The sequence below is a fragment of the Lathyrus oleraceus genome, chromosome 6, assembly GCF_024323335.1.
Source record: "Lathyrus oleraceus cultivar Zhongwan6 chromosome 6, CAAS_Psat_ZW6_1.0, whole genome shotgun sequence".
Taxonomy (NCBI): Eukaryota; Viridiplantae; Streptophyta; class Magnoliopsida; order Fabales; family Fabaceae; genus Lathyrus; species Lathyrus oleraceus.
Window position 1 is genome coordinate 36,859,921 of NC_066584.1, and position 19,566 is coordinate 36,879,486.

Here is a 19,566-nt window from a genome sequence, read left to right on the forward strand (position 1 = left end):
ATTATTCTTTGCAGAAGCTGGATGAATTATATATTAATGAGACTGTGAAACTAAATGGTAATCCTTCAACTATTGTGTGAGATAGAGATCTGAGATTTACATCGAGGTTCTGGGAGAGTCTGTAGGCTACTTTGGGTACTACGCTGAAGTTAAGTTCTTCTTATCACCCGTAGACGGATGGTCAAATAGAGAGGGTTATCCAATCTTTGGAGGACTTGTTGAGGGCTTGTGTTCTAGAACAAGAAGGTACTTGGGATAGATAATTGTCGTTGATTTACTTTACCTACAACAACAGTTTATATTCTAGTATCAGAATGGACCATATGAGGTGTTGTATGGTAGGAGGTGTATAACTTATTTGTGTTAGTATGAGTCGGGCAACGTGTTGTGCTCGGACCTGAGATTGTTCACTTGACGACTGAAAAGATCAAGATGATCCAAGAAATGATGAAAGTCTCGCAGAGTCATCAGAAAAGTTACCATGACAAGAAGAGGAAAGACCTTGAGTTCCAGGAGGGAGATCACGTGTTTTTTAGAGTTACGCATGTAACTAGTGTTAGTCGAGCTTTGAAGTCTCAAAAGCTCACATCGCGTTTTGTTGGTCGGTACCAGATTTTACAGAGGATAGGAAAGGTGGCCTATCGGATTGCTTTGCCGCCGCCGCTTGCTAATCTTCATGATGTGTTTCATGTGTCTCAGTTGAGGAGATATGTTTCGGATCTATCTCATATGATCCAAGTCGATGATGTGCATGTGGGAGATAATCTTATTGTTGATGTATCACCCATGCGGATACAGGATTGGGAAGTGAAGCAGATGCATGGTAAAGAGATTGCCTTAGTAAAGGTAGTTTGGGGTGGACGAGCTGGTGGGAGCATGAATTGGGAGCGTGAGAAGCAGCTGAGGAAGTCGTACCCGACTCTATTTTCCTCATGTAATTTTCGAAGGCGAAAATTTCTTAAGTGGGGGAGAGTTGTAACACCCTATTTTTTTATTAGATATTTTATTATATTTTAATTATTTGAGTTATGCATTTTGATGACTTATTTTATGGATGGGTGTTTGTGAGGTATGTATCCTTGGGTTAGAGGTATAGAGAGATGATAGAAGTAAGTAATATAATTTAGAATTGTTTTGATAATTAAAAATAATGTTTTATTTATTTTTAATATATTAATTAGTGAAGATAGAATAGTTGGGTCAAATATGAGAAATTGAGAAAGTTAGTGGGAGGAGGGAATATGAGATAATTAAGTTTGGGTCAAGTTGGTGATTTGAAAAAGTTTATTCTAAAAATAAAAAGTCAAGAGAAACCTAAGTTTATGGAGATCTTTCATAGTACGTGACATTTGAGAAAAATGAGCAAAGAGGCAATAGGAAAGGTGATCAAGGGAAGAGAGTAAAGGTTTCAATTCAGAACTTTTACAAGGAACTCAGGTAAGGGTGGGAACTTGTTCCAATAGTAATGGATATGGGAACTTGTTTCAATTCAGAACCTTTAACTTCCTTAGAATTGAGTGTTTTGATTCATAACTTTGAATTTGGATGCTATGATGGTTGTTATATGATGATTATATGATGAATTTTGTGTCTCTTATGTGCGTGTATTTTTCTATTTTTATGATTTAACATATATCCACCATTGTTGCAATTTCGAAGGTTTTAGACATAATCTTAAATTTGTGCTTAAATGATTTAATTGTGTTAAAACTGTAAATTAACTTTAGATAATTAGAGTATTGTATGCGTTGTAATTTTCTGAGCATTTGGATTTTTACGGAATCGAAATCGGAGGTCCAAAAGGCCTCCAACGATGAAAAATGTAGAAAATTATGCATTTTGTCTGTCACAGTCGCGCTCAGCGCGAGAGCCTTTTTTTGTGTTTTTCGGTCAAAATTGTTTTTGCCATAACTTTTGATCAATAAGTCCAAATCGAGTTTCATTTGAAGCGTTGGATATCTGAAATAGAGGGCTATAACTTTGATTCAGGGATAAAATAATTTTGGTGATTATTTCATGGACGTTTTTGGGGTTGAAAAAGATGAAAATTGTGTTGGAAATTTTAGAAAGTAACAACTTTTTAGTAACGCCTTCGTGCACGATTTTGATCGTAACTTTCAACTCATGAATAATTTTAGGTTGGGGTTTGAAGTATTAGAAAACTGACTCTCAGAGATATAACATGATGGTGATAAGTGAATTGTTTGAGTATTATTCCTATGCCTATTATGTTGGTGAAGTTTTTGTTCATGTGTTCGATTAATGAATTGTTGACATATCCCGACAATTTTGGTCATAACTTTTATTCCGTAAGTCTGATTTTGATGCCGTTTGAAGCGTCAGAAATATAACACTCAGACCTATAACATGGTAGTGATTGTTGATATGTTTTAATAATATTAACATGTCTAGTATGTTAATAAATGTATTGGTTTATACGTTTGGTTGATAAATTATTGCATTGTTGTAATATCATGGTGTGATAATTATGTTATTATATCGATGATGTTAAGATGTTGACGAGTTGCTTCTGTTTGTTGATATTATTCACGTGGTAACATGAATTGGTTGTTGCTTGATGAATGATGTGATGCATAAATGATGAGATGTGTGTGGGGATCCTATAGGTGAACCTTGTTGTGTTAATGCATGTCATTTGAGAGTCATGTATCTTGGTGTAGGGGCTTCGGTTCAATTTTGGTGAGCCTCGATTCTATGGTGATGGATCGGGTGTGAGTAGCTAATTCTTATTATGAAGGATTAGTGAAGATTTACCTATGTTGATGGTAACGAGTTTTTGTTAGCCTTAATCCCATTATGATGGATTGGATGCGAGTAGCTAATTCATATTATGGGGGATTAGTGAAGCGTTACATATGGTGATGGTAGCGATTTTGGTGTGCTCCAGTTCCAAGAGGGAATCGATCCTATGGTGGGGATCATGGAGTGAGATGAACCTGAGTGTTCATGTGTGGTACCACATGCATGTTGAGTTGGTGTTGAGTATATTGCATAAGTGTTGCATTTGTATTGGTTGTTGTTGATGTGTTGTTGGATGAGATGTTGTTGCATATGATGTTAATGATAATTGAGATGTGGTTTTGTATGATGTTGATGATAATTGAGATGTTGTCGTGTATGATGTTGATTATGATTTGGATGTAAGAATGTTATATATTATTGCGCATGATTGTGCAGATGTTATACTCTATTCTTCATTCTATATCGTTATTATTGAAATGAATTCTCACCCCTTCTGTTTGAATGTTGCCTTTACATGGGTATCGTGCAGATACTCAAGAATAGTATTGTTGAAGTAAGTGGAAGGTAGCTCTTGGATTACTTCTTTATTTTGTCGCTTTTACTAGTGGTACCTCGCTCTGATCATGTAACTTCGGGAGGGTTAAACGCTTATTTTATTCCTTATGTCTGATTATGTTGAAATCATAAGACTAATTTTGTTATTGAGAATTCTTAAGATGTTGAGTTGATTAATTACAACTCTCTTATTTTGTTATTACAATTGAAGTTAAGACTAGATGTTATTACTTGCTTTATCTTCCATAATTGTGACGATAATTCCGTTGTTATGATACTTTAAAATGGAAGTGAGCGTGCGGTGACAAGTTATGAATATCTTATTATGTGAATATGTAATATCGATCAGATGAGATGGATGTCGTGTAAACATCCCAAGTATGATTCAAATAAGTTGGATGTCATGTAAACATCCTTATTACAAATGTGTATATTGAAATTTACTGTTGAAACCTGTGTTACAGAGCAGGTCGTGTGTGTTATGAATGTGTGACACCCTACGTGGTTTTATTTTATATTTAATTTACGCGATAAATTATGCGTGAGGTTTAGGGTGTTACATCAAGCCTATATTTAGTCATCTGAAGGTGTTTGGACCTATAGCACATAGAGATGTGCCAGATCAGTTGAGAAGAAAACTTGATGACAAGTCGAGTCAGATGATCCTGATAGGTTCTTATTCTAATGGAGGATACAAGTTATTTGATCCAGTGAACAAGGAAGTGATGATCAGCAAGGATGTGATTATAGATGAGCTTAAGGAATGGGATTAGACTAAGAATATTAAGAGGGATTCAGTGAGAATCTTATGTGACGAATCAGCTAGTGAAGTCGAAAGAGAAGTTCGACAAGAAGTCAGAGGTGAAGCAGGGCCAAGCAAAACTCAAAGAACAAGACACATGTCTTCAAGGTTGCAAGAATGTATGATTACATCAGATGATGTGGTCAATGAAGAAGGTGAGCTGGTACATTATGCTTTCTACGCAGATGTCGAACCAGTCAATGCAGCTGAGGCATTGAAAGATTCAAAGTGGGTGAAAGCAACGAACGAAGAACTGAACTCAATTGAAGTCAATAACACTTGGTCACTTGTCGAATTGCCCCCAAGACAAGAAGGCAATCGATGCGAAGTGGGTATACAAGGTGAAGTTGAATCTCAATGGCAAAGTGACTCGACACAAGGAGAGACTTGTGGAGAAAGGATTTCTTCAGAAAGAAGGAATTGACTTGGACGAAGTTTTTGCACCTGTTGCTAGGATCGAAACAATTAGGTTGGTTGTTGGTCTAGCAAACGTGAGCAACTGGAAGATGTGTCAGATGGATGTGAAATATGCATTCCTGAATTCCCCCTTAGAAAAAGAATTTTATGTTGCACAACCAGTTGGGTTTGTGAAACAAGATGAAGAAAGAAAGGTGTACAGGCTGCATAAAGCCCTGTTAAGACTTAAACAACCTCCAAGAGCTTGGACTAAGAAGATACATGGATTTCTAAGGGATAAGAAGTTTGTGAAGTACACAACTGAACATGGATTATTTGTAAGAAGAAGCAAGAGTGAATTGCTTATACTATGTCTCTATATCGATGACTTGTTGATAACAGGTAGCTGCAAGAAGGAGATCAAAGACTTCAAAGGTGATCTCAACAAGGAATTTGAAATGTCAGATATGGGTGACATTTCATACTTTCTTGGCATAGAATTTTACAAGAGTGATAGAGGTTTGATGATGCATCAAAGAAGGTATACAAGCGAAATACTCAAGATATTTGAGATGCAAGATTGTAACCTAACTTCGACTCCAGCTGAGCGCAGATAACAACTACCGAAAGATTACGATTCAGATGATGTCGACCTAACCCAATATAAAAGACTTATTGGGTCACTTTGATACCTTTGTCACACAAGGGCTGACTTAACATATAGTGTAGGTATGGTGAGTAGATTCATGCAGAAACCAAACGTATCACATCTAGCAACGGCGAAGAGGATACTAAGGTATCTGAAAGGAACTCTCGAATATGACATTTTGTTTCCTACAGCTAATGAAGGAAAAGAATATAAAATAGTTGGATACACCGAATCAAGGTTGTGTAGCGATGCTGAGGATTGAAAATCCACAACTGGTTATGTGTTTATGCTAGGTGGTGCACCAGTTGCTTGGAGTTCGAGAAAGAATCCATTAGTGGAATTAACGTGGATGGTGAATATGGTCTAATAGATAACAACGAAGAGTCATTGAGCAATTACCATGAAGATCGACAGCATGTCAGATATCAATCTGGAGTAGAGTCCAATAGCACATGGTCAAAGCAAGCACATCGAAATGAGGTTTCATTATCTTCGAGAGCAAGTAGTAGATGGGAAGATGAATTTGGAACACTGCAGAGCTGGGAATCAGATTGCAGACAAGGGAGTGCAAGTCGAAGTGCTCAGAAGACTAAGAGCTATGACGAATGTAGATATCTTAGACACAATGAATTAGGTGGTGTGTTGAATTGTAATTCCTTGTGTTGAATCAGGTTGCTCGACAGAACAAGGAAGTATCGAATCACCTAGTGTGTCGAGTTGTATTACTGTGTAAAAGCATGTTACTTCACACAGGATTTCGACTTAGGCCTAGTTTTAGTAGTGTTAACTATTTTGGGATTTTATAGTTTTGGTCTTTGACTTAGGGAGTAAGCTAACATAAATCTATAAATAGAGGGAGTAATCCTTATTCTTGTATGAAGAGAATAAAGAACTCATAACATTGTATTCACAGAATTTTGAAGTTGCAAAGTGAGTAAAGAAATTTTCCATAGGTTGTGGGCAGAGAGAAAACTCTGTAGAAAATATTATTTTTCTTCTCCAACATTATTTTCTTTCTTTCTCAATTGTTCTTTTCTTTTCATTGTCATTATGTGGGTGATGATAATCTTGTTCATCAAGATTGATAGAAATTCTCCATAGATTATGGTGGATTTCCAACACACCACAGTAACTGAACCATAGAAACAAGCACATTACACTAAATAATATGCAAGGGAAAAATGAGTAAATGCGGTTTAGAATACTCCTATTCTTGATCAAGCACAACCAATACTGGTGAATCTTGCTTCTCCGTGACTTCCAATCTATTACTTCCCGACAAGATACCAACTACCACAAAGCAAATAGATTAAGATTCCATATAGACAAGATTTTAGCAATGGGTACACACTGCTTTAAAACAATAAATAACATGATGTGATATAGGAATGAGCCTATATTATGTCTCTGCATTATCTGGAATTGACGGACTGCCTTTTTCTATCTTCTTTAATCCGGCTAGTATTGATAGCATCATGTTATCATAACCAGCAACACCAGGGGTCATCACTACTACAGTATGTTACTTCAGTGTTTTTATGATTGACAACAATTTTGTTAAAACTTGTATCACAACAAGATGTTAAGCAAGATGTCGTGACATGTTGATCAGACATCTTTACATGTTTTGTTTTACTTCTTGGAAGACTTATTTTATTATGAGATATCTGAAGATTCTCTAAAAATTTAGCTATCATATTTGATTATCCAAGAAGGTTTATTTTAGAAACTCTTGTTTCATTTCTAGTTGCGCACTTGTTTCATAAAAAGGGATATTGAGACATTTGAAGGAAACATTAGATCATATTTGATTTGATTCTGCAGAAGATTGTGCAGCATGGATGTCAAAACATTTAATGAAACATTTTATTTGATTCTGCAGACAGATGACTAAACATGTAAGGAGACATCAAATTTGATTCGATCTGATTTGATTTGATTTGTTTTGTTTTGGATCTGCTGTTTTTTTATGCCTAAGCGCATGCTTAGCAAAGGCTGTTTAAAGAGGATGTTACTAAACCTAAAGTATGGTAGAGAGTGTTACGCTGGAAATTATTATTGTTAGGGTTTAGTTATCGTTGTTATTTGTGACCCATTCTAGTATCTCTTTGATACTTGAATTGGACTGAGTTTATTGAGTTGTAATTGTGAATCACTCATGAGCTTTTAAGCAAGAGTTCATTATGTTTCATTGGAAGTGTGTCTTCTGTTATTTGATTATTTTTCAGTTGTTATCACTATTGTGTGATTGAAGGGAAGTGAGAAGGGTCTCATATCTAGGAGAGTCTTAGATAGAAATTTCACAGGTAGTGATTAGGTGAGAAGATTGTAAAACCATAAGTTGTTTAGGACTTCAAACTAATATTGTTATAGTGTATTTCCTTCCTGGCTTGAATGCCCCCATATGTAGGTGATGTTGCACCGAACTGGGTTAACAATTGACATGTGTTATTTTCTTCCTACTTTTTACACTGTTATTATTTCTGGTGTGACATGTCCTGAACCTAGTGTCGTGACATCGTATACAACATTTGTTATATGCATAATTTTTTCTGGTGTGACATGTCCTGAACCTAGTGTCGTGACATCGTATACAATATTTGTTATCTGCATAATTGTTTTTGGTGTGACATATCCTGAACCTGGTGTCGTGATATCATATACAACATATGTTATCTACATAATTGTTTTTGGTGTGACATGTCCTGATCCTGGTGTCGTGACATCGTATACGACATCTCTTATCTGCTTACTATTGTTGTTGTGTGAAGTCCTAATATTAGTGTCATGACATCGCATACGACATCTGATATATGCGTACCCGAATTTTCAATTGGTATCAGAGCATGCATCCTGCTCTGTTTCTGGATGATATCCGGGGAAGATACTTTCTAGTACCATGGAAGGAGGATTTGTTAACAGACCATCCATCTTAGATGGCACCAACTATGACTATTGGAAGGCACGTGTGATGGCATTCCTAAAATCTATGGATATCAAGACTTGGAAAGCTGTCATCAAGGGTTGGGAACATCCTATTATGAAGGACAAAGATGGGAAGGCTATTACTGACTTGAAGCCTGAAGAGGACTGGTCTAAGGAAAAAGATGAATTGGCTATTGGAAACTCCAAAGCTTTGAATGTTCTATTCAATGGAGTTGACAAAAACATATTCAGGTTAATAAACACATGTACTGTGGCCAACGATGCATGGGAAATTCTAAGTACCACCCATGAAGGCACATTTAAAGTGAAGATATCTAGACTTTGACTTCTCACTACCAAATTTGAGAATCTAAAGATGAAAGATGATGAGAGTATTCATGACTTTCACATGAATGTTCTTGAAATTGAAAATTTATCTAGTGCCTTGGGAGAGAAGATGTCAGAAGAAAAGTTGGTTAGAAAAATTCTCAGGTCCCTACCTAAGAAATTTGACATGAAGGTCACAGCCATTGAAGAAGCCAAGACATCAGCAACATGAGAGTAGATGAACATGTTGGGTCACTCCAAACTTTTGAGTTGGGTATTAGTGATAGATCTGAAAAGAAGAACAAAAGCATAGCTTTTGTATCCAACATTGAAGATGAAGAGGACCAATATGACTTGGATACAGATGAGGGAATGTATAATGCTATTGTACTGCATAAGAGACAATTCAACAAGGTGCTGAAGGGAATGGATAGGAAGTCGAGACCAAATGTCAAGAACATCTCATATGACATCAGCAAGAATAGTGATTCCCAGAGAAAAGCAAGAACAAAAGAAAATCCCAATCAAGGAAAAAGTATTAAGTGTCATGAATGTGAGGGTTTTTGTCACATTAGATCATATCGTCCCACGTATCTCAAGAAACAAAAGAATGGCTTGTTTGTTTCCTCGTCTGATGATTCTGAAGGTGAAACTGATGATGAAACTAGTAAGCATGTTACATCTCTCACTGGTAGATATGAATATGATGAAGATTATTGTGATAAGGATGTCTTTTATGAAGAATTAGTTGCTTCCTACAAAGATCTTTGTGTCATAAGTGAAGAGGTGTGTAAGACAGGAGAAAAGCAGAAGAGAGTCATAGTCAACTACAAGCTGAAAAAGAGAAACTTTTATCTACTGTAACTGATCTTGAGAATGAGGTAACTATATTGTCTTCTAAACTTGAAAACATGAATAAATCCATAAGAATTTTGAACAATGGGTATGATATGCTAGATGAAATTCTTCAAGTTGGAAAAGAGGCTAGAAACTTAAAAGGTATAGGTTTTAATTACCAATATCAAACTAAACAAGGAAAAGCCCATGTGACAAATTTTATTCCTCCAGAAAGGAAGTATGAGCCCATGATGTCCAACCAAATGTTACAACATCCCGCCAGACAACAGGAAACTCAAATTAAAGTCAAGTTTTTGTCTTGTAAATGTCATTACTATGGTAAATATGGACATATAAAGCCTTTCTACTGCAAATTGCATGGTTATCCAAAACATCCAACACATCCTATGGCTAATCATGTAATGATTAAAACTAGAAAGGAGTGGAAACTTAAGGTTGTTCCACATGAAACTACTTATTCTTCCACATGCCTAAAGTCCAAGGAAGATAAAGTCAAGTTGTGGCACCAGAAACTTGGACATCTGAATCTCAAAGGGATGTCTCTTGGTTACTCTACAAATAGTAGAGCTTACAAAGTATTTAACTCCAAAACCAAGGGCGTGATGGAATCCATTAATATTGTAGTTGATGATTCAATTATTATAAAAAGGATTGATGTCGATGAAGATGTTGGAACATCATCTCAACATATTGATGCTTCAGAAAATATGGAAAACATTGAGTCAAACATTGAGCCAGCAAGGAATAAATCAGATGCTTCTGCTGACATCTGAGTTGTTCGATTTTGCATGTTTTTTGTGGGCCTTTTCCATGAGTATTGCACCTCTGTGTGCCATGGTTTGTACCTCTAAGTCACATGTTCTGCTACTGCTTTGCTCTATTGTTTTGTTGCCAGTGATGAAGGTTTACTTGGTTTGTCATATTATGGCTAAAAAGGGGGAGTAGATAGTGTAAAGATGTTTAGTTGTGCTCTTGATTTTTTTGTACTCTCTGTGTGAAGGTTGTTTCTTTAAGGGGGAGTATGTTTCCTGTGTGACATGGGGAGTTATTTATGTGTTGTTGATCATGACATTCAGGGGGAGTTTGATTTGTTTATACCAAGGTTGTTGTGTACTTGTTGTGATGTCAGACATAATGTCTTGACATTTTGTTTCAGAGAATTTTGTTTGTGCTTATGGTTTAGTTGTCGTTTTTACTTGTGAGCCATTCTAGTATCTCTTTGATACTTGAATTGGACTAAGTTTATTGAGTTGTAATTGTGAATCACTCATGAGCTCTTAAGCAAGAGTGAATTTTGTTTCATTGGAAGTGTGCCTTCTGTTATTTGATTGTTTTTCAGTTGTTATCACTATTGTGTGATTGAAGGGAAGTGAGAAGGGTCTCATATCTAGGAGAGTCTTAGATAGAAATTCCACGGGTAGTGATTAGGTGAGAAGTTTGTAAAACCAGAGGTTGTTTAGAACTTTAAACTAATACTATTATAGTGGATTTCCTTTCTGGCTTGGATGCCCCTAGGTGTAGGTGACGTTGCACCGAACTGGGTTAACAATTGACCTGTGTTATTTTCTTCCTTCTTTTTACACTGTTATTGTTTCTAGTGTGACATGTCCTGAACCTGGTGTCGTGACATCGTATACAACATCTGTTATCTGCATAATTATTTCTAGTGTGACATGTCCTGAACCTGGTGTCGTGACATCGTATACAATATCTGTTATCTGCATAATTGTTTCTGGTGTGACATGTCTTGAACCTGGTGTCGTGACATTATATACAACATACGTTATCTGCATAATTGTTTCTGGTGTGACATGTTCGGATCCTGGTGTTGTAACATCGTATACGATATTTGTTATCTGTTTACTATTATTGTTGTGTGAAGTCTTGATATTAGTTTAGTGACATCGCATACGACATCTGAAATCTGCATACTAGAATTTTCACAATAATTAAAGGTTTCTCAAGGAGACACGTGTCTTTGAATCGGTAATGCACATAAATACTACAACAAGGCCCTCTCCCCTCATTCACACAAACAACCAAAACTTAACCTCAAAAGTAATATAAACTCTAAATTATTTGGGTTCATTGGTTTCAATCACCAAACCTCTCATTATTTTTCCTCAGGGATTTTTTGCATTACTTTCCTTAAAACCAAGTTCTGTCCAATCTTGCTCTATCTTCGAGTTCTTTTCCAAACATCATTGCAAATATTTTTTGAGAATTCTTACATATTTTAGATTAGTTTCCAGAATTCTTTAAGAAATTGAGATATTATTTCTTATCCTTGAAGTAACAAGTAGACTTCGCACAATAGATTGTAGACACCAACTCAATTGCAACCCCCTACTACCACAAGGAGACATATTACTGCATAACTTTCTTGCATCTGATTAGATAACAGACTCATACTTATAAAATCGGCTTGTAAAGTGAGGGATGTCACTTTATATAAACTCTTTCAATGCTCTATCTTTAACCAATGTGAGACTTCAGATTTTCTCAATACACCTCTCAAGCCCAACACTTTTTTTAGAATTGGTGTGTGGATATAAACGGTAAGAGGCCTATGATCCGATCGATAGGCTCTGATATCATATTAGAGTTTGGCCTAACTCATCCTTACAAAGTCCGAGAGACTAAGAGACATTCAAATAAACCATGTCTTTTAAAAGCACTATGGAAATTATATTATATATAGAGATTTACGGTACACAAATATTCGTAACACTGTATATATATATATATATATATATATATATATATATATATCAACACTCCCCCTCAAGCTTGAGCATATAAGTCAAATGCACCAAACTTGCCACATAGAATTAGTTCTAGGACTTCATATGGATTCTGTAAACACGTCTGCCAATCGATCATTTGAGTTGACAAAGCTTGTGACGATGTCACTTGATTCAATCTTCTCTCTGACAAAGTGACATTATATTTCAATATGTTTGGTCCTCTCATGGAAGACTAGATTTGAAGCAATGTGCAATGCAACTTGATTATCACAGAAAAGTGTCATTGGTCTTGCTTCTTCAATTTGAAGTTCTTTGAGAAACTTCTTTAACCAAATGAGTTCACATGTTTCCATTTCCATGGCCTTATACTCGGCCTCAGCGCTTGATCTTGCAACTACATCTTGTTTCTTACTTTTCTAGGATATAAGGTTTCCTCTAACAATTACACAATACCCTGAGGTGGATCGTTTATCAATGGGTGACCCTACCCAATCAACATCGAAGTATCCAACTATCTGAGTATGTCTTTTATATTTATACATGAGACCTTTTCCTATAGCACATTTGATGTATCTCATAATCCATATAACATCATCCATGTGTTCCCGACAATGAGAATTTAAGAACTTCCTTACCACACTAACTGTAAAGAAATGTTCGGACGAGTGACTATGAGATAATTCAACTTTTCAACCAATCTTTTATACCTTCCTGAGTCAGATAGAGGCTCCCCCTGATTGGGTAGGAGTTTGACACTTGGATCCATATGAGTATTTGTTAGTTTAGCATTTAACAAACATGTTTCTTCCAAAATATCCCTAGCATATTTCCGCTAAGAAATCACCAAACCATCTTTAGATTGAGTTACTTCAATACCCAAAAAATAGCGGAGTTTACCAAGGTCTTTCGTCTGAAATTGATTCACGAGATGTTGTTTCAACTGGAATATTCCCTACTGATCACTACCAGTTATGACAATATAATCTACATACATAATAAGATACACACACCTTGGGGTTGAAAGATGATATAACACATAAGGGTGAACTTTACTACGGATCATACCAAATTGTTATACTACAATGATGAATCTTCCAAACCATGCTCTCGGAGATTGTCTAAGACCACAAAGAGACATGTGTAGCCTACAGACCATAGTTGATGACTCCCCTTGAGCAACAAACTCGATTGGTTGCTCCATATATACTTCATCTTCAAGATCAAGATGAAAAAATGCATTTTTAATGTCAAGTTGATGAAGAGGCAAATGTCAAATGGATGCAATGGAGAGAAGAAGTCGAACTGATGTCATCTTGGCTACAGGCGAGAAAGTATCACTATAATCCAACGCAAAAAATTTGAGTGTATCCTTTGGCAACCAAGCAAGCTTTAAATCGATCAATCTTACCGTATTGACCAACCTTCACTATATAAAACCAGTGACAACCTACCAAATATTTCACAGGGGAAAGAGCAACCAGTTCCCAGGTACCACTGCATTGAAGTGCACACATCTCATTAATCATTGCTTGACTCCACTCAGGGTAAGATAACATTTCACCTGGAGTTTTAGGAATAGAAACAAAAGACAACAAATACAAGCAAGTATAATTGAAAGGGGAAAGATGGTGATAACATAAATCAATATAATATGGAGAAGTATTTTGTGTTTGGTGTATAACTTTTCGAAGGACAATCGTAATATCATAATCAGGTTGCAGGATCAGATTTGGTGATGGTGGGGGCGTTAGAGGAGAGTCTACAATAACCTCATGGACATATATGACCTCAGGGACATATACGACAGGCGTTGGGTGACGATGCTGATATGTTTGAAGTGGTCGAGAAGTGGGGTGTCAACTGTAGGAGTATCTGGAGGGTAAGGATCCATAGACTGGTGGAGAATAATGGTATATGAGACATTAGTAACTTCTGGAATATGTATGGGAGTACTTTTCTGAAGGGGTTCCGTAGTTACATGGCTGGATTCGAGATATGGAACAGACTCGAAGAAGGTAACATTAGCTGATATGAGGTATCATTGTAGAGTGTGTGAGTAGCAACGATAACGTTTTTGGCATCGATGTTAACCCAAAAAGATACACTTTAGTGATTGAGCTGATAGTTTATTGATCAGTCTCCAATTCTACTTGTTACCTGACACTCATTCGGCACCTTTGTACGAAGTCGGTAACATATTAGTCCACTTATTTTATTGTTTTGTTTAGTAATTTAGATGTTTTGCATTGTTGTTTCCAGTTGTTGATTACATGTTATGTACATCATTATACTCCATTTTATGTCCCTTTGTGGTAGTTCTATTAGTTTCAGGTGTAAGCAAGAGTACTAGAGGGATATACAAGCAAATCGGATGTTTCGGGTCCGTCGGAAGAAGAAAATTGGACAGTACGGCGGTTCTGACACGGCCACCCGTGTTGCCCAACACGGGCCGTGTCAGGAGAAGACACTTGGAAGAGGAAAACAGGGAGCTGACCCCGTGTCAGCTGACACGGCCCGTGTCATCCTCCCTGAAGGGGCGTGTCAAGCCTTTTACTCCAGAAGCCCAACATGGCATGTCGTGTTTCCTGACACGGCCTGTCGTGTTGCCTAACATGGCCAATGTTGGCTTGGACACTTGATTTTCCAGTTTTGTGTTGTTTTTGGCACGGCTTATCCCGGAGGGCATTCTGGACTTTTGCTAGATAAAAATTATCATCAGGAACTAGTTAGGGGAGATTTGAATATGGAGAAATGGATTTTTGACGATAAAAAATTAGAGACAATAAAGATTGAAGCAATGGAAAGCAACGAAGAACAAAGATCTTTCAAGAGCGGACGTGATTGAAGATCAACGGAATTCGAACTTTTTGTAATGTCTCAATTTCATCTTGTATCTTATTTGAATAATATGAGAGGCTAAACCCCCCAACGCCAGGGGGTGTCCCTGAATTGATCATGTAATGACTTTGATGTTATAATTTCCTTAATATATGTTAATTGTTTTCAATTTCACTGTGTAATTTGCATAATGATATCTTTATCAGAAAAAATAAGATTGATGTATGGTTAACGATTAGCAGGATTGCAATTGTTAAGGTTTTTAAACAATGAACCATAGTAGATATCACCTAGGACTAGGGATACCTTATGGTTACCGGGATATTCTTGTTAAACTAATATGACTTGGTTTCATCATAATATCCTAAGAACTTAGAGGTTAGATTGAATACCAAAGGTTTCCTTCCGAGGTCTTAGAGGGAAACAATCTTAAGATTCGGTAATTAAAATAATTCTCATTCTTAAGGAGATATACACTCAAGGGTCATTACAGGAGATTTTCACACACCACCCTTGGCATATTATTATAATCTCTGGAAAATTTTATTTTGTTTTATTTTCCCTTACAGTAAATTTTACAAAACACAAACTATTACTTTTGTTCAATGAGTGATTGTTTACACATATATTGTTGCGCAATCCTCGAGATCGATCTTTGGGAAACATCCCTCTTATTACTACATCGGCAAAGTAGTATACTTGCTATTTTCCCGATCATTTATCAAGACCAGGAGAAAGATTGTATACGAAACATGTAGACCCGAAGAATCAAGGAGGAATTGGGTGAAGGAGGAATGGGGAAAAAGATTGAAAGAGAGATTTTATTATTAAGGACAGATGGGGGCATGTGATTTATAAGGTAACATGTCGTTAGTATATCATCCCCCCAAAACTGAAGTGGAACATTCCATGGAGAAATAGGGTCTGAGTAGTTTCTAAAAGACGTATATTTTTACGTTCGGCTACCCCGTTTTGTTGAGGTGTATGAGGGCAAGATGTTTGGTGGAGTATACCATTGTTGAACATAAAAGATTTAAATTGTTGGGATATGTATTCACGGGCATAGACACACCAAACTATTTATAAAATTATTCAAAAATAAAAAATAATTCATATCTTTTTTTCATTAAAAATAACCACGTGCAACATGAAAAATCATCAATAAAGGTGACAAAATACTTATACTTAAGAGTAGAGACAGTACAAGAGGGACCCCAAACATCAGAGTGAACTAAAGAAAAAGGGGACGAAGCTCATTTATTGACTCGAATAGGAAATTGACTACGAGTGTGTTTCCCTAACTGACACGACTCACAGTGTAAATTAGATACCTTCGATAAACTTGGCACCAAATTTTGTAGTTTGGGAAGACTGGGATGATCTAACTGAGCATGGATAGTGAAGGGAGAATTTTTGGCTGAGCGTGTTTGAGATGACACTGAGAGGTAATAAAGGCCTTGAGACACACATTTGACACTAATCATCTGTCCCGAACACCGATCCTGCAGGGTAACATTATTGTTAGTGAAAGTGACAATACAATCAAAAAAATGAGTTAAATGACTGACTGAAAGTAAATTTAATGGACAGTTAAGTACATAGAGAACAGAAAAAACAGAGAGAGAAGGTAGAATTTGAACAGTACCACCCCCTTCGGGTCAGGTTTGAAAACCATTAGAATAAGTTATAGTAGGTAAGAAACCAGAGGTAGAGAGGGAAGAGAAAATATTTTTATTACCGGTAACATGACCAGACGCACCGAAATCAAGGACCTAAGGTCATAGAGAAGATGATTGGAAGAGGCAAACAAATAAATTACCAGTGTGTGAAACTAAAGTAGTAAAATTTGAGTTTAGATAATTCTCATACCACCTACGGAAATCATTGTAGTTTGTCGTAAAGTTTTGAAGAATAGCCATGAGTATCTGAAGAAAGAAAATATCACATGAACCGGGTGAAAGAGGTTTTGTTTGAACTGGATCACAGTTTTTCGTGAGTGAAAAATAAAATTTGACACCGGATCTGGAATAGTTGCACAGTGGTGAGTGGGGCAGTAGAAACATCGTCGGGATTTGTTGTCGGAAGTGTTGTAATGCGTGGTTCAGGTGGCGTCGCATGAGGGTCATGCACGGAGGTGGCGCGTGTGGGCTTGTGTGGAGGTTTCTTCCAGTGAAAAAATGGGGAACTGTCGGATCAAAGGAGATGCTTCTGTCGGTAGGGTTAGTTTTTTGAAGGTCGTAGGGAACAGTAGTGACGATGGCGGCAATGTGGTAGTGATCGGAGAATTTCGAAACCTAATGTCGATATGAGTCACAACAGTGTATGCAAGGGAAACCAAAGTTATGACACAGTTTTCCAAAATTTTCTCATCGATAGACAATGGATCAACCGGATAAAACACAATGAAGGATTGTCTCTCAATAGGCTTTGAATATCATGTTAGAATACGAGAGACTAATAGACATTTAAATAAATCATGTCTTTTAAAAGCACTACAAAGATTGTATTATATAGAGAGAGATTTACAGCTAATACATAGTCGATGAGAGACTTTTCTATATATAAATATTTTTAATAATATATATATATATATATATATATATATATATATAAGGGCAAAGATGCATTGTCCTTATTTTAATGATGTCAAACCTTTTTAGTTGCTCATAATGTGTGCTTTGAACGGTGTCATCATATCATAGAATGCATTCATCCTCCAACATGCTCCAAGTATAAGTGAAATGAGTTTATGCATATAGGATCATTTCATAGATGTGAATAATGCACTTGATTGTCATTGGTACCTTAGGTTCATAAGAAAATGGTTTGAATTAACCAAAATATTAAAAACTCATTTTTGACAATTTAAGAATTTTGAGTTGACTCATGACTTGGAGCGTAACTCTCGGGTCCGAATAGGTCGAGTCAATGAGTTGACTCATGACTTGGAGCAGTAGAAATGTGAGTCGACTCATGACTTGGAGCGTAGCACTCGGGTCTGAACAGGTTGAGTCATGAGTCGGCTCAACTCTGGAAAAACCTGTTTAAGTTGACTCATTCGCTGTTTGAGTCGACTCAATGGTTGTTTGAGTCGACTCATTGGCTGTTTTATTTGAACCATATTGCCACGGGTCTGAACAGGTCGAGAAATGAGTCGATTCAACGTTGGAAAAACCTGTTTGAGTTGACTAATCCCTTGTTTGAGTCGACTCATTGGATGTTTGAGTCGACTCATTGGTTGTTTCATTTGAACCATGTTGCCACGGGTCTGAACAGGTTGAGTCATGAGTTGACTCAACTCTGGAAAAACATTGTTTGAGTCGACTCAATTGTGTGAACAGGTCAACTGGTCGTTGTTGGCACTCAATTTTCTGCTGTGCATTTTTGCAAAATTATTCTGTTATGTCTTTTACTTTGTCCTTGCATCATATAAATATTCTAGAGTCTCTTCTTCAACATTTAACAAGAAAAGTGAAAGATAAACACTAAAGTGATCTTCATCTTCATTCTTCATTGCATTTTTCAATAATCACACATAATAATCTTTGTTGAGCATTGTGCATTTCTGTTGTGATAACGTCCAAATAAGATTGGATTATCTTAGTTTGGGTTGAAACTTTGTGTGGGTTTTTCTTGAATAAAACCATTAAGGTTTTGTCCTCCAAGAATTTGGGGGTTTTGCACTGACCTTTTGTCATACCCCAAAATTCACCTTACCCTTCACAAGTTCATCTAGGTCACTAACCTTAAGCATTTGCATATCCTAATAAGCATTCATCTCATCTACATATTCATTGTATCATATCACATTCCACTAGCATTCAAAAAGCATAAAATCATGGGTTCATGGGTGTTCACCAGGGAGCATAGTAGAAACCCTAATTCAGGGGGGGTTGCATCTGATTCGCTTGGTTCATTTTAAATGGTTCAATTGTTTGGTTAAGATTCATGGTTTTGGTTCATTGGCTAAGACTCATTCAAGATGCTGCAATCAGTTGCTTGATTGAATGTCATTTGGCTGGTTTTGACTGATTGCATTTTGAGTCTTGGATTGACATGTTTTATTTGGTTTAAGAACATTGGGCTTTTCGATCGTATCCACATTCATTCCACGAGAAAACAAACATTTTTGCCTAAGTTGACTTTTGATCAACTGTTGACTTTTCAGTCAACCAGTTGACCAAAGTCAACCTTCTAACCAAAAACTATTTCTTAATCATTTTCATCATTTTCATATTTTAAATCTAATTCTTAAAACCAGTTTCTATTCTTAAAACCAATTCCTAAATCCATTATCCAATACAAAAATCCATATTTCAATTCATAATCCATATTCAATTATAAACCAAAGTCCATTTTAAAACTTGATTCATTTTCAAATTTTAAACCACTTTGAACCGTATTCATTTTCCGCCTTTTAAATCATGTTCATTTTAAACCTTATCTAAACCATATCCATTATGAACCATTTTCATTTCAATCCATTACGATGTGCACCATGACCTTTCTGATACATAAACCGTCAAACTTCCAAATATCGATCATTTTGTATTTCAATTTCACATATTCAATTTCAACCAACGCATACATATTTCGTGTAAATCAAGTTCAACCAAACTTTCATCCAAAATCATATTCAACCATATATTCATATTTAGTCCATTTCGTAACCGTGTCATACAAATTCCAATTCCTCCAATTTCTAA

The 19,566-nt window shown here is 36.3% G+C and overlaps 1 protein-coding gene across 1 annotated transcript; it reads left to right on the plus strand.

Moving 5' to 3' along the window:
* The first annotated feature begins 444 nt into the window (after positions 1–444).
* On the plus strand, positions 445–2,158 carry LOC127093874 (uncharacterized). Its single transcript, XM_051032772.1, has 2 exons — positions 445–934; positions 2,139–2,158. Exons 1-2 carry the CDS (start codon positions 445–447, stop codon positions 2,156–2,158), a joined length of 510 nt encoding a protein of 169 aa, XP_050888729.1.
* The last annotated feature ends 17,408 nt before the right edge of the window (positions 2,159–19,566 follow it).

Coding starts and splice junctions, on each gene's coding strand:
- LOC127093874 (XM_051032772.1), top strand. CDS start 445: ATGATGAAAGTCTCGCAGAGTCATCAGAAAAGTTACCATGACAAGAAG. Junction 935..2,138: donor CCCGACTCTATTTTCCTCAT/GTAATTTTCGAA, acceptor GAATAATTTTAG/GTTGGGGTTTGAAGTATTAG.